Below are 21,891 nucleotides of genomic sequence, written 5' to 3' on the forward strand. Positions count from 1 at the left end.
CAAGCCCTTAACCAACAATGCAGTTAAGAAAATATTTTTAAAAAGGTGTCGCGGTAAGATGTACATGTTGGTGGAGTTATTAAAGTGACTATGCATAGATAATAATAAAGAGGAGCAATGCAACTGTTCTGGGTAGCCATTTGATTAGGAGAAGCGGACCAAAAGGCAGCGTGGTTATTTGTATACACCTTTAAGAAAGATGAAAAACACGAACAATAAAAAACAAGAAACGTAACGCGAAAACCGAAACAGACTATTTTTTTTGGGGGGGGGGAATAATTTATTACATTCAATACCATTCATTCTTTACAACTCATAATTTTCATTCAATACTCCAATAATGGTATTTTAATTTAACTAAACAAAAACCCCAAACAAAACCTCAGGGGAGCATCTTCCCTCCCCGTCATCCTACAAACTACCTTTCCCTATCTCCCCGTCCCTAATCTATCCCCTTACAAATCTAAATGACACCCAGCCCTAAACCCCCCTTCCACCTCTCCCGGGCAGCATGCTGCCCCCACTTCCTCTCCTCCCTCTTCATCCTCCCCCTCAAATCTCCTTCCACCCTCCTCACTATCCCTTCCACCCCCCAATCTCTCCCTGTCTTCACCATGTTCTGCCTGGCTTCCCACAGCCCCCGTTTAAAGAGACTCATGAGAAGCCAGAGCAGAAACGTGTCCCTATCCGTCCCTCTCGCTCTCCCTACACCTCTCTCTAACCTGGCCCACGTCAATACAAAATCCCCTCTTACCAAACCTAACAACACCCGTGCCCTAGCCCATACTACTCCGGCAAAGGCACAGTCCCAAAAGACATGGCGCACAGTCTCCTCCCTGCCACAAGAGGATCTTGGACAGGTGGGGGATTGTGCCAAACTATGCCGGTACATGATGGAACGTACCGGCAAGCACTTGCAGAGGCTCAACCAATTCAGGTCCTTGAGCCTGTTGTCCAGGCCCCGCGCCTGCACACCCTCCCAGACCACTGCCGAGATGCCCACTACAGGCGCCGGACTCCCTGCCTGTCTGACCTCCTCGTACAGGTGCCTGTGATCTAAACCTACTCGGGCAACTTCAACCTCAGGGTGCGCACGCAGCCACTTGGCCGCATGGCCAAAGTGCCACGGCAGCTGTTCCACCCGAGGACCCATGTTAGACCACACCATTACGCTTCTCGCCTGATACGAGAAGAACACCCGCAGGAGGTAACCGGACGGGTGTATCACTGGATAAGCAAGCTCCGTTAACAAGAAAGAAACAAAAATTGCGTCCAGCTTGAGGGGGAGATGTGGTACCCCCCTACCTCCCTCCCCGATGGGACAGAGTATGCATGCCCTGGCGACCCACTCGTACCTGCCACTCCACATGAACTGAAACACAAGCCTCACTAGAGGCCTCCTCAGACAAGCCGGCAATGGGTAGATGTACGCCAAATACAAAAGAGACGGCAACACATCCACCTTTAGGACCAGGACCTTGCCCATAAAAGACAAAAACCTAGCCTTCCACATCGCTAGCTTCCTCTGTACCACTGCGATACCCATGTTCCAGTTCAGCGTCTCTGAGCCGGAGGTCTCAAAATGGACCCCGAGAATCCTCAGGGCCCCCTCACAGAGAGATAACCCCCCCGGGCACATCCGTTCTACCGCACCATCTTCCGAAAAACTTAACGGAAGACTTTGCATGTTTCAGAACCGCTCCCGACGCTCGGGTGAAATCCCCAATGATGGCAAGGGACCTTGTCAGGCACGAGTCCTTGCACAGCAGCAAGGAAGTGTCGTCGGCGTACTGCGTCATCTTAACACGCAGCCCACCACTTCCAGGGATCAACAAGCCTTCCACCCCTGTGTCTGCCCTAATGGCAGCCCCCAGAGGCTCCATGTACAGAACGAACAGGAGAGCCGAGAGTGGGCACCCCTGCCTGACCCCAGACGAGAGGTCAAAAACGTCACCCAAGTGACTATTTACACTAACTCGGCACCCCGCTCCGACATACAATGTACGAATCCATCCTATGAACTTCTCCCCAAATCCTAATCGACCTAACACTCTGAATAGAAAAGATCTATTCACGCAATCAAAAGCTTTCGCCTGATCTAGCGCTGCTACCATTAGCAGCTGTACCGGCTGTACACAACCGGTCTGCTAAAACCTTTGCAAGTAGCTTGTAATCTACGCACAGCATGGTCAACGGCCGCCAGTTGCCACAGTCTGTTACTTCCCCCTTCTTATATAAAAGTGACAGCACACCAACAGCCATTGATCCCCCCGGGACCCCCGTCTCAAGGATGGCCTTCAAGACTTCGAGGACCACTGGTCCAAGTATACCCCAAAACTTGAGATAAAACTCAGCCGGCAGCCCATCCATCCCAGGCACCTTCCCTTTTCCCAACCTCCTAAGAGCGCTCTCAACCTCTTCTAGTGAGATCTGGGCCTCCATCACTTCTCTAATGTCCTCCGGCAACCGCCTGGACAAGTGTTCTAAAAACACATTTCCCTGCTCTACATCTATTTCCCTTTCCTTAAATAAACCTTGTGATCAGTTGTCACCCTGACCATGTCCTCTGGTTTTCTAACTATACTACCATTTTCTTCCCTAACGCCATGCATGACTTAAAGAACATAGCAGAACAAGTCTCATTGTGTTCTAGAAAGCCACTATGCGCACACTCCAGGAAAGCTCGAGCCTTCCGCTCCTGCAACTCCCTGAGCTGCGCCTTTAGGGTTGCGGATCCCTCCCAGTCAAACGACCCGCCGAGGTTGCCTGCCTCGTACTCGAGTTCAATTAACCTTTGGATACGATCCACCTCCCTCCTCTCCTCCCTTTTTTTCCTCTTGCAGTACCCTATTATAAAAGCCCCAATCCTCACCTTAACCAATTCCCACCACTCTAACACCCCCTTGCACTTGGACCGGAGGCCTTCAAGTCTCCAAAAGAAACAAAAAAAAACGTCAACAAAAGCCTGCTCCTCTAGCACATCCCGATCTAACTTCCAGTACCCCCTACAAAAGAGGCAGACTGGCGACCCCACCTGCAGGAGCACCCCGTCGTGATCCGAAAAGAAAACAGGCAACAGCAGCCCAACAAAAAAACTCCCCACCTCCTGTACCCAGTCCTGGGTCTTGTTAGGTGTGTCCCCACCCAACAGAAGTTGAGGGCCTGGGGAAACCAGCAGCAACCCAGAGGTTTCTCCCACCCCCATCGCTCTCTTGGCCATCCCCTCCCTCTCACTGTCGGCCAATCGCACCCTCCTCTTCACTCTCTTCTTTGGTGATAGCGGCAGTGGAGAGATGCCACCCTCCCCCCCCCGCCAGCTCCTCCACCATACCCCTCATCTCTTCCACCAGGGCACTTTCCCCCCACTCCACTTGCTCTTCCACCGTATCCTTCTCCACCACCCCTCCCTCGCTTTCTTCTCTCTCATGCTCCTCCACTCGCTTGCCTTCTTCCGCCGCTTTTCCTGGTTCTCCTACTCCCGTGCCTTCCGTTTCTTTCTCTCTTCCATCCGCCGCTTCTTGCTCCTCCTCCTTCCTTGCGGCCTTCCCCTCTGGACCTGTACTCTGTTCATGAGGCGTGCTTCCTTCCCCCATCCCCCGCTCCTGCTCCCCTCCCACCCGCAGACGCGTATGACCTCTGATGAGCCGGACACCCCCGCCACAGGTGTGCTGACGAGCCACACCCGTGGCACGCCTTTGGCTCGTCACAATCCTTCGCCTCGTTCTCCCCAGATCCACAAAATCTGCATTTTCTTGTGCTGCACGAGGCGAAGATGTGGCCGTAGGCCATACAGCGCCTGCAAAATGGGGGCTGACGTGCATAAAACAACGTCCCCCTGTCAGCCCCCAGGGAGAACATAGCAGGAGGATGGAGGTAGCCACCATGTCCCTTTGGGTCCTCCCTGAGGAGGGCCTGGAAGCCTCTCCTCCCATTCCAAAACCCTATGGAGTCTTTGAGGTGCCTTGCTGAGGAGATGTTATCCATGTATCTCCCCAGAAAGGCCCTCACCTCTTCGTCCTTAACGTATGGGTTGTAAATGTTGACAGTTACAACCCTAAAGTTGTTCCTCGCCAGGCTTGTTATTTCATAGTGGCACATTGGCCTCTCACCTCCCACTGCTCTTGCCCTTCTCAGGATATCATCGTGTTTCTCCTCTGTATGTAGTGCCACGTCGTATGTTCCCTCCAACGAGTTGCCTTGGAAGCAAAACACGTCCTTCACCGTCAGCTTTAGAATCCCCATCAATATTGTCCTTCGAAAAGTTTCCCGTCCTAAAGGCTCCTAAAGGAAACAGCCTATACTGGTGCAAACTAACACAGAGACAGGAACAATCACCCACGAAACACTCAAAGAATATGGCTGCCTAAATATGGTTCCCAATCAGAGACAACGATAAACACCTGCCTCTGATTGAGAACCACTTCAGGCAACCATAGACTTATCTAGATAACCCCACTATACCACAATCCCGATACCTACAAAAAAAACAAGACTAAACACACCACATAATAAACCCATTGGTATTACAGACTCAGACAGGGAGAGGTTGAAAATGTCAGTGAAGACACTTGCCAGTTGGTCAGCGTATGCTCAGAGTACACGTCCTGGTAATCTGCCTGGCCATGCGGCCTTGTGAATGTTGATCTGTTTAAAGGTCTTACTCACATCGGCTGCGTAGAGCATGATCACACTGTCATCCAGAAAAGCTGATGCTCTCATCCATGTTTCAGTGTTACTTGCCTCGAAGTGAGCATATAAGTTATCTAGTAGGCTCATGTCACTGGGCAGCTCTCAGCTGTGCTTCCCTTTGTAGTCAGTAATGGTTTGCAAGCCTGCTACATCCGACGAGCGTCGGAGCCGGTGTAGTACGATTCGATCTTAGTCCTGTATTGAAGCTTTGCCTGTTCGTCGGAGGGCATTGCGGGATTTCTTATAAGCTTCCGGGTTAGAGTCCTGCTCCTTGAAAGCGGCAGCTCTACCCTTTAGCTCGCTGCGAATGTTGCCTGTAATCCATGGCTTCTGGTTGGGGTATGTACGTACAGTCACTGTGGGGACGACTTCACCGATGCACTTATTGATGAAGCCAGTGACTGATGTGGTGTACTCCTCAATGCCATTGGCAGAATCCCCGAATATATTCCAGTCTGTGCTAGCAAAACAGTCCTGTAGTTTAGCATCTGCTTCATTTGACCACTTTTTTATAGACCAAGTCACTGGTGCTTCTTGCTTTAATTTTAGCTTGTAAGCAGGAATAAGGAGGATAGAATTAATGGTCAGATTTGCCAAATGGAGGGCTAGGGAGAGCTTTGTACATGTCTCTTTGTGTGCAGTAAAGGTGGTCTAGAAATGTTTCCCTCTGGTTGCACATTTAACATCCCTGCATTAAAGTCCCCGGCCACTAGGAGCGGCGCCTCTGGATGAGTGTTTTCCTGTTTGCTTATGCGGTACACAGCTCATTGAGTGTGGTTTTAGTGCCAAAATCAGTTAAGATTGGCAGTTAAGAAAATACAGATGAAAACTCTCTTGGTTAATAGTGTGGTCTACAGCTTATCATGAGATACTCTACCTCAGGCGAGCAAATCCTTGAGATTTCCTTAGATATCGTGCACCAGCTGTTGTTTACAAATATACATAGACTCTGGTTAGACATGGGGCGGGGGCCTAACAAATTCTTTGTCCAATTCGAGGTGAATAATCGCTGTTCTGATGTCCAGAAGCTGCTGGTAGCAGCAACATGATGTTCCAAATGAGTTACAAACAATGCGAAAAAACTAACAAAATGGCACGGTTGGTTAAGAGCCAATGAAACAGCAGCCATCTTTCACAACAAGCTGTTCAGAAGGATTGATAGGAGTGGGAAAAAGGTTCTCATGCAGTAATAAAATAAAAACGTCACTTCTCAAAGCCTACTTCTTAACTCTTCTTTTATTTTTATTTCGACACAAATGAAAATGTGCCCATGTATTGATGTTTCAGCATTCTCTCAATTAAGAGTTCAGTGGATGAGTAATATCTACCATCTTAGTATGGATGAAGCCTGACCTGGAATATGAACCTAACTGAAGCTGGCTAGCTGTATAATATCCTGAGTAGATTTAGCTTGCTTCATAGTATACCACTCTGATCTTGTCCACATTCTGACTGTGCCCACATTTAGCCGAAATATGTCTACACATGGTATTAAAATGTGTCTCATACTCATACTCCACTGTGTCCGCATTGTGACCAGATTTCCTGGTCCATCCCTGTATGCAAATGATTTAGATATTCTTTTAAAATAAAATAAATCAATAAATATTAAGACACATATTGATTCCATCAGTCAATAGTGCCACCTGTCAGTGATTTTAGAAAGTGGAATACCAGAGAAGTAGACCATGATTTCATACCCTTTAAATTGATGTCTAAAGTGCTGGAAAAGTGGTCAAAATTGCAGTTGTTTGTAAAAGGTTTTGGGGAAAAAAATGTTAATGCTGTTACTTAAACAGCTGTATCGTTAGATTAGAAGCAGATATTGTTGTTCTGATTCAAATAGCAGACAATAAAAGGAACATTTCATACGCTCTAACTTTTTGTCTAATTTGTTGGGAAATTGGTAAAAATGTCAGTTATTTATAAAAAGATAGAGAAAATTATGCGATAAAACCGCTATATTTTGATTCGTATGTGTTATTTTTGTACAGATTTGATTATCAGAGACATAGAGGACCTTCCTATACTTTTTGTCTAACTGCTTGGGAAAGTGGTCAAAGTAGCTGATTCGTCTCAAATTTTGCATTGTTCACAGGGAATGGGAGTTGATGTCACAATGGGACCTTTAGAACATTGAGGAAATCCCATGAAAGACAATGAAGATGTACAAAAAAAGGACAAAAAGCTTAGGAATAAAATATATAAAAGTTGTATCAAGCACTCTGGTCCTGACCACTGCACATTTTAAAGTTTGAATGATTTATCTAGCTTAAACAGTGTAAGAGGAGTAGCGTTCCAAATAATAACAATAAGAAGTATGACAGAGATTTAAAGTGGGGACTCACTAATTAGACATGGGAAGAGCTTGATGCACCACACACACACACACACACACACACACACACGCACACAAAGCTGAGGGTAGAGTCAGCGAACACTTCTCTGTTCAAGCAGCAAAAAGACGGTGAAAATGCTGATCATCTATTCTTATTTCTTTAGTATTCAGTGCACAGATTCCCCCCTCCTGTCTCTTATAACACACACACACACACACACACACACACACACACACACACAACTTCACTGTGCATGGGGCCCTGTCTGAGTAGGGATGAGCATTTGACATTTTTTTATAGCATGATTTGTTTTGAATGGCCAGCACTGTAAAAATAATGTGTGAATTTATCTATATGCCAACAGATATGCCTAATTTATCATAACCATTACAGATAACAAATCTTATTAGCTAAATTGCCCCATATACACTACCGGTCAAAAGTTTTAGAACACCTTTTCATTCAATGGTTTTCTTTATTTTTTCTATTACATTGTAGAATAATAGTGAAGACTTCAAAACTATCAAAACTATGTTATAACACATATGGAATCATGCAGTAACCAAAAAGAATATGTGGGAAATCCTTTAAGAATGTTGGGAAAGCATTCCAGGTTTAGCTGGTTGAGAGAATGCCAAGAGTGTGCAAAGCTGTCATCAAGGCAAAGTGTGGCTATTTGAAGAATCTCAAATACAAAATTATTTTTTATTTGTTTAACACTATTTTGGTTACCACATGATTCCATATGTGTTATTGCATAGTGTTGATGTCTTCACTATTAATCTACTATGTAGAAAATAGTTTAAAAAATAAAGAAAAACTCTTGAATGATTAGGTGTTTTTGACCGGTAGTGTATAATGATATATATACAGTGCCTTGCGAAAGTATTCGGCCCCCTTGAACTTTGCGACCTTTTGCCACATTTCAGGCTTCAAACGTAAAGATATAAAACTGTATTTTTTTGTGAAGAATCAACAATAAGTGGGACACAATCATGAAGTGGAACGACATTTATTGGATATTTCAAACTTTTTTAACAAATCAAAAACTGAAAAATTGGGCGTGCAAAATGATTCAGCCCCCTTAAGTTAATACTTTGTAGCGTCACCTTTTGCTGCGATTACAGCTGTAAGTCGCTTGGGGTATGTCTATCAGTTTTGCACATCGAGAGACTGAATTTTTTTCCCATTCCTCCTTGCAAAACAGCTCGAGCTCAGTGAGGTTGGATGGAGAGCATTTGTGAACAGCAGTTTTCAGTTCTTTCCACAGATTCTCGATTGGATTCAGGTCTGGACTTTGACTTGGCCATTCTAACACCTGGATATGTTTATTTTTGAACCATTCCATTGTAGATTTTGCTTTATGTTTTGGATCATTGTCTTGTTGGAAGACAAATCTCCGTCCCAGTCTCAGGTCTTTTGCAGACTCCATCAGGTTTTCTTCCAGAATGGTCCTGTATTTGGCTCCATCCATCTTCCCATCAATTTTAACCATCTTCCCTGTCCCTGCTGAAGAAAAGCAGGCCCAAACCATGATGCTGCCACCACCATGTTTGACAGTGGGGATGGTGTGTCCCTTACCAAAAACTGCGTTTGGTTTTTAAGTCTGTGTCTTTGGGCTATCAAACACGACAAATTCCGTCTGAAATGCAGCCAAAATTCTAGTGGATGCGCATCAAAACTTCAAAATTACATATTATATGTCGACTAAACTGGTCAAACTAAGTGCAGAATCAAGCTTTAGCATGTTCTAAACGTGCAAAACAATCCTTAGCTCGAACAGACAAACCGACATCGTTTGGACAAACCTGGAAGAAAGAGAGCTCCGGACCCGACGCGCGCATGAAAGTACATGTATTTTCGCGTGACCCGAAGGTTTCAGCCCGCCAAAAGTCGAGGGGGCGCGCGATTCTCACAATGACAGGCCCCACTGAAAGGGGACATCGCGCTGAAGAGATAGAAACTGTTCCCAGATCCGTAGCTGGTTGGGAAGGGTGGGGGCGATGACGTCAAAGTTGGCCCAACTTTTCTGATTACAAGAGAGAGTTTGGGAGAATGGCTGCCCTGAGAGTTCTGCTTTACATACAGACATAATTTGAACGGTTTTAGAAGCTTTGGAGTGTTTTCTATTCAATAATAATTATTATTTTTTAATACTGTATCTCTTGACACATTAATGAAAATAGTCATAAACCTTCAAGCTGCATACTGGAGCCTATTCCAACTAATCTACTGAAAGAGATGCTTCCTGTGCTTGGCCCTCCTATGTTGAACATAATAAATCGCTCACTATGTGCACCAAACTCACTAAAAGTGGCAGTAATAAAGCCCTCTCTTGAAAAAGCCAAACCTTGACCCAGAAAATATTTGAAAAACTATTAGCCTCATTGAATCTCCCATTCCGCTCAAAACAAATGTAAAAGCTGTTGCGCAGCAACTCACTGCCTTCCTGAAGACAAACAATATATATGAAACACTTCAGTCTGGTTTTAAACCATATCATAGCACTGAGACTGCACTCGTGAATGTGGTAAAATACATTTACATTACATTTAAGTCATTTAGCAGACGCTCTTATCCAGAGCGACTTACAAATTGGTGCTTTCACCTTATGACTTCCAGTGGAACAGCCACTTTACAATAGTGCATCTAGGTCTTTTAAGGGGGGGGGTGAGAAGGATTACTTTATCCTATCCTAGGTATTCCTTAAAGAGGTGGGGTTTCAGGTGTCTCCGGAAGGTGGTGATTGACTCCGCTGTCCTGGCGTCGTGAGGGAGTTTGTTCCACCATTGGGGGGCCAGAGCAGCGAACAGTTTTGACTGGGCTGAGCGGGAACTGTACTTCCTCAGTGGTAGGGAGGCGAGCAGGCCAGAGGTGGATGAACGCAGTGCCCTTGTTTGGGTGTAGGGCCTGATCAGAGCCTGGAGGTACTGAGGTGCCGTTCCCCTCACAGCTCCGTAGGCAAGCACCATGGTCTTGTAGCGGATGCGAGCTTCAACTGGAAGCCAAAATACCTTTTAATTGGGATAGGGGGCAGCATTTTCACTTTTGGATGAATAGCGTGCCCAGAGTGAACTGCCTCCTACTCTGTCCCAGATGCTAATATATGGATAGTATTATTAGTATTGGATAGAAAACACTCTGAATTTTCCAAAACTGTTTGAATGATGCCTGTGAGTATAACAGAACTCATATGGCAGGCGAAAATCTGAGTAAAATCCAACCAGGAAGTGGGACATCTGAGGTTTGTAGTTTTTCAAAGCTTGGCCTACCGAATACACATTGAGATATGGATAAAGTTGCACTTCCTACGTCTTCCACTAGATGTCAACCGTCTTTAGAAACTTGAAAGAGGATTCTACTATAAAGGAGGGGCTCATGAGACCTCTGAGGCAGTGATCTGGCATGACGGTCTCATGACGCTCGCTCCCGACAGAGTTACCTCTCATTCCAGTGCATTTCTTCAGACAAAGGAATTCTCCGGTTGGAACATTATTGATGTTTACTGTTAAAAACATCCTAAAGATTGATTCCATACATTGTTTGACATGTTTCTAAAGGACTGTAACATAACTTTTTGTCTGGACGAAGTGCCTGCGCCTCATGAAGATGGATTACTGGGCTGAACACACGAACAACAAGTGGCTATTTGGACAAAAATTATGGACTTTATGGAACACATCAGTCATTTATTGTCGAACTGGGATTCCTGGGAGTGCCTTCTGATGAAGATCATCAAAGGTAAGTGAAAATTTATGGTGTTGTTTCTAACTTCTGTTAACTCCAAAATTGCGGATATTCCTCTGGCTGTTTTGGGTTCTGAGAGCTGTTCTCAGATTATGTTTTCCCGTAAAGTTTTTTTGAAATCTGACACAGCGGTTGCATTAACCCTCCCGTTGTCCTGGTATGTGGTATTGTGTCTAGTCCCCGCGTCCTCCGGGTCACCCTGTCCCGTCCTGGCTAAAGGCCCAATGTGCGCAAGTGTGACAGTAGGCGTGTGAACAGCCTTTGCAGATGTATTTCTTACACCTGCAGCACACCGTGTGTGTCTTGGAGTCCTTCTTGGGTGGGCAGAGCTGACACCTCTTCCTCTTACTTGCCCCGGTGGCCGGGGCAACGAGCGGGGCAGCGGCCGTGCCAGCGGCGGGACCCTCGCGCTGTTGATCACGAGGCGCCGTAGCACTCTGTAGGACTTTGACAAGCGCTGACGCCGCTTCGGTGCGGGGCAGATGCTGCCTTCTTTGGATCAGCGGCTTCACGACTGCCTTTCCCAGCTGCTCGAGGAACACCCTGCGCTTGTTCCGCTTAACAGGCATCCAGTCAGGCTTGATCTCTCGCCATATGACAAAGGCGTTGTAGGAGGACACGTCGAGGATGTTGTGGAAGACGACCAGGGGCCAGCGGGCAGTCATCCGTCTGCAGCTGTAGGTGCCGACCACCTTGTCTAGGTTGTCCACGCCGCTCTTGTTGCAGTTGTAGTCTAGGATGAGGGCCGGCTTCCTGTTGCGGCGATCGCTAATGTGGCCCTCTGTGTGCAGCTTGCTCAAAAGTAGCACGTTCTTGTTTTTCTTTGCCAGGTAGGACACCAGAGTGGCGGTGGGTGTGAAGGCGAACCTGGAGGACAGGACCTGTCTGCCCCTGGACTCGAGCAGCGCGGGCGGGAGCTCGGCCTTGTTCTTTCTCACCGTGCCCACCATGGTGAGGTTCCTCTCGAGGAGCCGCTGGCCCAGGTCGTAGGAGGTGAAGAAGTTGTCGCAGGTGACGTTGCGACCGCTCAGGCCCGTTGTCAGATCGAGGACAACGCGCATCCCCTGGTTCTTCTCGGGGCCTCCGCCGGCCGCCTTGCCGGTGTACACTTGCATCTTCCAAGCGTAGCTGGACTTGGCATCGCAGGCCACCCACGACTTGATGCCGTATTTCACCGGCTTGCTGGGGATGTACTGACGGAAAGGACAGCTGCCTTTTGGAAAGGGGACAAGAGATTAGTGTCGTTACTGTGTCACGGGGGCCAAGGGCCAAATTTTGTGTTACACACGCTGCCAGCGCTGCTACAGCCGCTGCTTGTACCGCTGCTACGGCAGCACTGGCTCTCTGTATAGACATATAAGCGCATGCGCACGCACAAGCACAGTACCTCTGAACGGGACCAGTTGCTCGTCCACCGTCACGTTGGGCCCCAGGTTGTAGAGGGCCGGCAGCTGCGCCTCCCACAGGTCCCAGACCTCCCGTATGGCTGCGAGTTTGTCCGTGGCGAGTCTGGCGGGTCTCGACTGGCGGTTGTCGAATCGCAGCAGCCTCGAGTACCTGTGAAAGACCTTGAGTGGCATTGTGGCTCGGAACACGGTCCTGCTGCTCTCGGCGTCTCACAGGCTTGCCGCGGCCTCGCCCCGGGACCTGTAGACGCCCGCTAGGATCAGCAGCCCTACGTAGGCGCGCAGGACCGTGGCGTCCATGGGTCGCCAGCCGTCGCCGTATTTTCTGGCCCCGTGCAGGTTCGTCATTTCCACAATTATCCTTTCTATCGCCGGTGTGACAAACAGGTGGAAGGCGGACGCGATGTCGCGGGCCTGTGTCGCGGCATAGGCTATGGGGCCCGGAGTCTGGTCCGGCCCGGCGTGGCAGATCGCGAGGGGCCCGCGGTGGCGGCCACGGGGGACCACTCGATTTTGCCGTTTTTCGACAGGAACGGCGGCTCCCGTTGGTCCGGGGCCGAGGAGATCTCTTCCTCGCGTCGGTCCTCGTGCTCGTCCTCGGGCGGCTCTTCCTCGGGCTGCTCTTCCTCTTCCTCGCGGCGCTCGGGGATGTATTCCTCCCCGTCGTCGTCTTCCGAAACCTCTTCCTCCTCCTCCTCCTGGCAATCCGAGTAGTCTTCTTGGTCCACGCTGGACAAGATCTGTTCTAGAACCTGCCATGGCCGCTCGGCTCCACTGATCGGTCCGCTGGGCTGCGGGGAAGAGCGCACTTGGCACGGGTGGGGCGCCGGTCACTGTGTGTGTGTGTGTGTGTGTGGGTGTGGGTGGGTGCCGCTGACAATATTAGTATCCTCTCTACGTAGGGCCGGCCGGCTTACGCGGGAGACTGTGACCCAAAAATGCTCGAGGCTCGCTTGCGCGCTCGTGTGTAGCCGTGTGCAGTTGACCCACCCCAGCCGAGCAACAAGAACACTCGGCTGCTCTCTAGCACACAACGGAGCACGTCTGGACCTGTGCAGCGGCTGGCTGGGTCTCTCTGACTCGCAGAGCGCAACAAGAACACTCGGTTGCTCTCTAGCACACAGCGGAGCACGTCCGGACCTGTGCAGCGGCTGGCTGGGTCGCTCTGACCCACGTGCACACAACCTCGCCACACTCGCAGACACTCTACTACGCTCCACGGCATACGCCTCGCCAGTGGCTGACAGGGTCGCTCTGACTCGCAGAGCACAGAGCGCAGAGGGCCTGGGTCGCACTGACCAACGAGCGCAGAGTGCAACTACAACACTCGGCTGCTCTCTAGCACACAGCGGAGCACGTCTGGACCTGTGCAGCGGCTGGCTGGGTCGCTCTGACCCATGAGCGCAGAGCGCAGAGCACAACAAGAACACTCGGCTGTTCTCTAGCACACAGCGGGGCACGTCCGTACCTGTGTAGCGGCTGGCAGGGTCGCTCTGACCCACGAGCGCAGAGCGGTGAGCCCAGAGCACAGAGCGCAGAGCGGGGAGCCGGGCACAGCCTCGCCACACTCGCAGACACTCTACTACGCTTAACGGCATACGCCTCGCCAGTGGCTGGCAGGGTCGCTCTGTGCCACGAGCGCAACTATAACACTCGGCTGCTCTCTAGCACACAGCGAGGCACGTCCGGACCTGTGTAGCGGCTGGCTGAGTCGCTCTGACCCACGAGCGCAGAGCGGTGAGCCCAGAGCACAGAGCGCAGAGCGGGGAGCCGGGCACAGACACTCTACTACGCTCAACGGCATACGCCTCACCAGTGGCTGACAGGGTCGCTCTGACTCAGGAGCGCAGAGCGCCAGCCCTGGAAACACAGGGCCTGGGTCGCTCTGAGCCATGAGCGCAGAGCGCCACAAGCACACTCGGCTGCTCTCTAGCACACAGCGGGGCACGTCCGGACCTGTGCAGCGTCTGGCAGGGTCGCTCTGACCCAAGAGCGCCTCGCGGCGAGCCCAGAGCACAGAAAGGGGAGCCCTCCACACACAGGACCTGGGTCACCCTGACCCCAGGACCACGGGAGGGTTAAGGAGAAGTCTATATTTAATTATGTGAATAAGAATTGTATCTTTTATCAATGTTATTATGAATATTTCTGCAAAATCACCGGATGTTTTGGAATCAAAACATTACTGCACGTAACGCGCCAATGTAAACTAAGATTTTGGGATATAAATATGCACATTATCGAACAAAACATACATGTATTATGTAACATGATGTCCTATGAGTGTCATCTGATGAAGATCATCAAAGGTTAGTGATTAACTTGATCTATATTTCTGCTTTTTGTGACTCCTCTCTTTGGCTGGAAAAATGGCTGTGTTTTTTTGACTTGGCTATGACCTAACAATCATATGTTGTGCTTTCGCTGTAAAGCATTTTTTTAATCGGACACGATGGGTAGATTAACAATATGTTTATCTTTCATTTGCTGTATTGGACTTGTTAATGTGTGAAAGTTACATATTTCAAAAAAATATTTTTGAATTTTGCGCGCTGCCTTTTCAGTGGAATGTTGTGGAGGGGTTCCGCTAGCAGATTGCCTGCCCTAGAAAGGTTAATGGAGTCAGACCAAGGCTCTGCATCTGTCCTCCTGCTCCTAGACCTTAGTGCTGCTTTTGATACCATCGATCACCACATTCTTTTGAAGAGATTGTAATTCCAAATGGTCTACACGGACAAGTTCTGGCCTGGTTTAGATCTTATCTGTTGGAAAGATATCAGTTTGTCTCTGTGGATGGTTTGTCCTCTGACAAATAAACTGTACATTTGTGTTCCTCAAGGTTCTGTTTTAGGACCACTGTTGTTTTCACTATATATTTTACTTCTTGGTGATGTCATTCGGAAACATAATGTTAACTGCTATGCGGATGACACATTTCGATGAAACATGGTAAAGCCCCAAAATTGCCCTCCCTGGAAGCCTGTGTTTCAGACATAAGGAAGTGGATGGCGGCATTGCTTTGACTTTTAAACTCGGACAAAACAGAGATGCTAGTTCTAGGTCCCAAGAAACAAAGAAATCTTCTGTTGGATCTGACAATTAATCTTGATGGTTGTGCAGTTGTCTCAAATAAAACTGTGAAGGACCTTTAAGTCTTTATTGAAGACTCATCTCTTCAGTAGGTCCTATGACTGGGTGTAGTCTGGCCCAGGGATGTGAAGGTGAGGCACTGAAAGGCATTGGAGCGAGGAACCGCCCTTGCTGTCTCTGCCTGGAAAACGGCACTGGAAAACGAACCCTAACCCTAACCCTAACCCTCTCTCCACTGGGATTCTCTGCCTCTAACCCTATTACGGGGGCTGAGTCACTGGCTTACTGGTGCTCTTCCATGCCAAACCTAGGAGGGGTGTGTCACTTGAGTGAGTTGAGTCACTGACGTGATCTTCCTGTCTGGGTTGGCGCCCCCCTCAGGTTCTTACGGTGGAGGAGATATTCGTGGGCTATACTTGGCCTTGTCTCTGGGTAGTAAGTTGGTGGTTTGAAGATATCCCTGTAATGGTGTGGGGGCTGTGCTTTGGAAAAGTGGGTGGGGTTATATCCTGACTGGTTAGCCCTATCCGGGGTATTGTCGGACTGGGCCACAGTGTCTCCTGACCCCTCCTGTCTCAGCCTCCAGTATTTATGCTGCAATAGTTTTTGTCGGGGGCTAGGATCAGTCTGTTATATCTGGAGTATTTCTACTGTCTTATCCGGTATCCTGGGTGAATTTAAGTATGCTCCCTCTAACTCTTTCTCTCTCTCTTTTCTCTCTCTCTTCTCTCAGAGGACATGAGACCTAGGACCATGCCTCAGGACTACCTGGCCTGATGACTCATTGCTGTTCCCAGTCCACCTGGTCGTGCTGCTGCTCCAGTTTCAACTGTTCTGCCGGCGGCTATGGAACCCTGACCTGTTCACCGGACATGCTACCTTGTCCCGAACCTGCAGTTTTTGACTCTCTAGCTCTACTGCACCTGCTGTCTCTAACGCTGAATGAAAAGCCAACTGACAAAAGCCAACTGACATTTATTCCTGAGGTGCACCCTCTACAACCACTGTGATTATTATTATTTGACCCTGCTGGTCATCTATGAACATTTGAACATCTTGGCCATGTACTGTTATAATCTCCACAGGGGACAGCCAGAAGAGGACTGGCCACCCCTCAGAGCCTGGTTCCTCTCTAGGTTTCTTCCTAGGTTCCTGCCTTTCTAGGGAGTTTTTCCTACCTACCATGCTTCTACATCTGCATTGCTTGCTGTTCGGGGATTTAGGCTGGGTTTCTGTACAGCACTTTGTGACATCAGCTGATGTAAAAAGGGCTTTATAAATACATTTGAATGATTTAAAACGTATTTATTGAAACCGTAATATCAATTTGTTATATTATATACTGGAACACAAACGTCAAAATCTTCCACTCTATTACAGCTGACTTCATCCATTCTTTTACAAATGAAATCATCCACTTACAACTGAAAAACTCATATGAAAGCCCCCAGAGGCTCTCGGAGAGTGAGAATATGTGTAAAGTCTGGTATGATGAAAGCATATAAAATTGAAATTATCGATAAAGCCATAGAAGGAATTATTGGTTTGTACTTTGAACATAGGGTGTCAGATTGTTTTGTTGTGTTTTCATGCTATTTTCCACCCGAACAGGGGTAGAGATGTATCCTCCTTCTAATGTCATTTGTTAAGTCAAGTATGCCTACATACAGAAGCAGATGCTATTTACATATGTGGGGATCTTAACAGTCGAATTGAGAGGTTACATGACTAAATACAGTTGAAGTCGGAAGTTTAAAAAAGGTGTAGACCTCCACAAGTCTGGTTCATCCTTGGGAGCAATTTCCAAACGCCTGAAGGTACCACGTTCATGTGTACAAACAATAGTACCCAAGTATAAACACCATGGGACCATGCAGCTGTCGTACCGCTCACGAAGGAGACACGATCTGTCTCCTAGAGATGAACGTACTCTGGTGCAAAAAGTGCAAATCAATCCCAGAACAACAGCAAAGGACCTTGTGAAGGTGCTGGAGGAAACAGGTACAAAAGTATCTATATCCACAGTAAAACGAGTCCTATATCAATATAACCTGAAAGGCCTCTCAGCAAGGAAGAAGCAACTGCTCCAAAACCACCATAAGAAAGCCAGACTATATTTTGCAACAGCACATAGGGACACATAACATACATTTTGGAGAAATGTCCTCTTGTCTGATGAAACAAAAATAAAACTGATTGGCCATAATGACCATCGTTATGGTTGGAGGAAAAAGGGGGAGGCTTGCAGGCCGAAGAACACCCCTAACCGTGAAGCACGGGGGTGGCAGCATCATGTTGTGGGGGTGCTTTGCTGCAGGAGGGACTGGTGCACTTCACAAAATAGATGGCATCATGAGGGTGGAAAATTATGTGGATATATGAAAGCAACATTTCAAGACATCAGTCAGGAAATTCAAGCTTGGTCGCAAATGGGTTTTCCAAAAGAACAATGACCCCAAGCATACTTCCAAAGTTGTGGCAAAATGGCTTAAGGACAACAAAGTCAAGGTATTAGAGTGGTCATTACAAAGCCCTGACCTCAATCCTATAGAACATTTGTGGGCAGACCTGAAAAACAGTGTGCGATCAAGGAGGCCTACAAACCTGACTCAGTTAAACCAGCTCTGTCAGGAGGAATGGGCCAAAATTCACCCAACTTATTGTGGGAAGCTTGTGAAAGGCTAAACAAGTTAAAGTTAAACAAGTTAAAAGCAATGCTACCAAATACTAATTGAGTGTATGTAAACTTCTGACCCACTGGGAATGTGATGAAAGAAATAAAAAAATGAAAGAAATTATTCTCTCTATTATTCTGACATTTCACATTCTTACAATAAAGTGGTGATCCTAACTGACCTAAGGCAGGGAATTTTTTAATAAGATTACATGTCAGGAATTGTGAAATACTGAATTCAAATGTATTTGGCGAAGGTGTATGTAAACTTCTGACTTCAACTATACATGATATTGATGATATTACATTGAGTGTTGCTTTGGATGACTCTGTTAACCTCTTAAGTCGACCCTCTACTTTTTTGAACATTCTGTTAAAAATCGCGCAACATTTCAGCGCCCTGCTACTCATGCCAGGAATATAGTATATGCATTTGCTTAGTCTGTGTGGATAGAAAACACTCAGACGTTTATAAAACTGGTTAAATCACTGCTGTGGCTTTACCAGAACGGCATTTACATCGAAAAGCACAGGAAAAACTGATCACTGAAAATGGGAAAATATATCCATGCGCTACTTGAACCCATTGATAAAGGTGAACCACAATTAATTGACTGAGGTTGCAGTACCTACAGCTTCCACACGGTGTCTAGAGTCTTGTCATTTCCCTTCGAGTTTTTTCTTGGTCAAACACATGCAGGGCACCGTATCTCCTCAGGTCTAGGACCGGATATTTTCGTTGAGTTTCTAGCCGGACATTTTTCCAGACGGACAGCTAATGATCTTTAAATCGCCTCCTGATGAATTTTATCGCTTATTAACGTTTACTAATACCTAAAGTTGCATTACAAACGTATTTCGAAGTGTTTTGTGAAAGTTTATCGTCGACTTTTTGAATTTAAAAAAAATGACGTTACGTTTTGAAACAATGTTTTTTTCGTTTATCACACAGTCTACATATAACGATATCTAGGCTTTATATGGACCGATTTAATCGAAATAAAGACCCAAATAGTGTTTATGGGACATCTAGGAGTGCCAACAAAGAAGATGGTGAAAGGTAATGAATGTTTTCTATTTTATTGTGCGGTTTGTGTAACGCCGAAATGCTAATTATTTTGTTTACGTCCCCTGCGGGTCTTTTGGGGTGTTACATGCTATCAGATAATAGCTTCTCATGCTTTCGCCGAAAAGCATTTTAAAAATCTGACTTGTTGCCTGGATTCACAACGAGTGTAGCTTTAATTCGATACCCTGCATGTGTATTTTAATGAACTTTTGAGTTTTAACTAATACTATTAGCATTTAGCGTAGCGCATTTGCATTTCCAGAGCTCTAGTTGGGACGCAAGCGTCCCGAGTAGAAGCAAGAGGTTAACTAGTTGCTCCTACCCTCTACTTTTTTGAACATTTGGGGAAACCCTATTAGAATTCCTTCAGGACTCTAAAATGTGTATCATTAATGGATGGATAATCCCCTTAAGAGATAACTTTACATCCATATCTGGCAAAGGAAAAGCTGTGGTGGACTATATAGTTACCTCCACGACTGTCTAGAAACTTGTTTGGATTTTAAGGTGTTACCCTCTAAACAAATGGTGGAAGACTGTGGATGTTTTAACTAAATTGTAGAAAAATGTACACTACCTGATAATTCCCTTTTATTCATGATCTTTTCTGTTGGCCACAAACTTTCTCAACCAAATATAACTGTGCATGACTCAGGGCAAAATATACTGTACATACCCCACATAGGCCTAAATTTGAGAAAACAAATGTGCCAAATGACTTTCTGTGTCCTGAAATGGCATGTAGAGCTCTGGTGGAACTCTGCAAAGATGCCAAGAAACAACATTTGATTTAGATGTGTGGTATGAAAAATGTTGTGATGTCATATAGTCTGAAATGGGAAAACAATTATGAAAATAGAAATACACTGCCAAGCCCAGGACATTTTACAAGCTGAATAAGGCTTGTTGGAATGATGAGTTAAGGGACCTATGGTCTATAATGTACTTATATTTACAGTGTAAAGATAGGAATACAAGAGAACTGTGTAGGAAGGAGTTTTAGAACAAACAGCATGTGTTTGATAAAAGACTGCACCTATTCAAACTGAGATATCAGAGAAGGCAGTTATTACGCCACGAGGAGATACAGACAAGAAATCCTCAACGGTTTTGGAGGGAAAATAAACAAGGTAGGACAAAAACTACATAAGAAAATTATAATGGATGTCAGGGAAGAGCTAGAGGGGGCTGAACTCTGATGTTACACAGGTACTTAAAGGGGTTTGGTAGTTTGTTCTCAGGTATCAAAAAGTTAAGGTGATTGACGCTGCAAAGCTTTAAAATACTCAAAATTAATTTACATCCTATATGATTTGCTCCAAATTAGTTTTGAGCACAGTATACTACCATCAACTTGGTATAAGTCTATAGTGAATCCCATTCCCAAATCTTCAGAAAATTACCTGAGAGTACCACTGAACTATAGAGGCATATTTTAATAAGTTCGGTCTATAAATTATATTCATTCATCCTCAACAATAGGCTAATGACCTTTTTGGAGGATCAAAACATTCTGGTGTATGAACAAAATGTATTTCGTAAATCTGGAGCCTGTATAGATCATATCTTCTCGGTATGTACAATAATCAAAAATAGATTACACAAAGAGAAGCCTACTTTAGCATGTTTCACAGATTTCCAGAAAGCTTTTGATTTTGTAAATAGGAATATTTTAGCCTATAGTTTGTTTAAGACAGGGGTTGATGGGAAATGTCATCTTACAAAGTAACAATTGCTTGTATGTGTTAATGAATATCGTACAGATCATCACAGACTTTGTTTGCTTTGTTTATAAATTATTTGGCAAAATAAATTAAACAGTTAAATATTGGAGTAAGATATGATGATGAAATGCCAAGTACATTTGTATATGCTGGTTATATTATTTTGATGGCAGACACTGAACAAGACCTGCAGAACATGTTATTATGTGCAGTCAATTGGTGTAAAAGATGGAGATTTTCATCCACTCTATTTCAGCTTACTTCATCCACCCTATTACAGTTGACTTCATCCACCCTATTACAGTTGACTTCATCCACCCTATTACAGCTGATATCATTCACCCTATTACAGCTGATATCATCCACCCTATTACAGCTGATTTCATCCACCCTATTACAGCTGATATCATCCACCCTATTACAGCTGATATCATCCACCCTATTACAGCTGACTTCATCCACTCTACTTATAGCTGAGCTCATCCACTCTATTACAGCCAACTTCATCCATTCTATTACAACTCACTTCATCCACTCTAATTACAGCTGACTTTATCGACTCTATTACAGCCGACTTCATCCATTCTACTTACAGCCGAGTTCCACCCGTATGAAGTCTTTGATGCCCAGGTTTTCCAGGAAGACTCCTGAAGCAGCGGTGGTTTTGAACAGGAAGGAGATGTCTGCACTCAGCTCTCCGTGGAACGTGGGGAAGTGCAGATATGACGTCTCTTTGTTGAAGAACGCTGCGTTCCAGAAGTTCTCTGAGGAAATTATGGAAATCAATACATTTACCATTTACATGTACATACATTTTGGTCGTTTAGCATACTCTTATCCAGAATGACTTAGTCAGTGCATTCAGCTAAGATAAGTAAGACAACCACAAATCACATAGGTGCGACAACCATGACAAGGTGCTGATTGAGAAAAATGGTGCTTATTGTAAACTAAGGTCTAAATAGACTGAGAACAAAATAAGATGTGGCTTCGAGAGTATATGTCCTCAACTTGTTTCGTTCTCAGTTGATAATAATGATCTGTTGATGAGACTGTCAGGCACATAAACAGGCCAACTGTTTCTTCTAATTCATCTTAATTATATTCCACCTCTGTTTCCCCCGTTTATGTCTAATTTACTAAGATAAATATT

The 21,891-nt window shown here is 46.1% G+C and overlaps 1 protein-coding gene across 2 annotated transcripts in view; it reads right to left on the reverse strand.

The window, feature by feature from the left end:
* The window catches only part of LOC115105960 (contactin-associated protein-like 4), a 221,926-nt gene that overhangs the window by 57,224 nt on the left and 142,811 nt on the right, over positions 1-21,891 (reverse strand). For both annotated transcript variants that reach the window (XM_029628501.2, XM_029628500.2), the window contains exon 16: positions 21,332-21,502. In XM_029628501.2, the coding sequence (XP_029484361.1) occupies positions 21,332-21,502 (171 nt within the window). The remainder of the gene's footprint in view (positions 1-21,331; positions 21,503-21,891) is intronic.

Source organism: Oncorhynchus nerka, linkage group LG22 (genome assembly GCF_034236695.1).
Source record: "Oncorhynchus nerka isolate Pitt River linkage group LG22, Oner_Uvic_2.0, whole genome shotgun sequence".
Classification (NCBI taxonomy): domain Eukaryota; kingdom Metazoa; phylum Chordata; class Actinopteri; order Salmoniformes; family Salmonidae; genus Oncorhynchus; species Oncorhynchus nerka.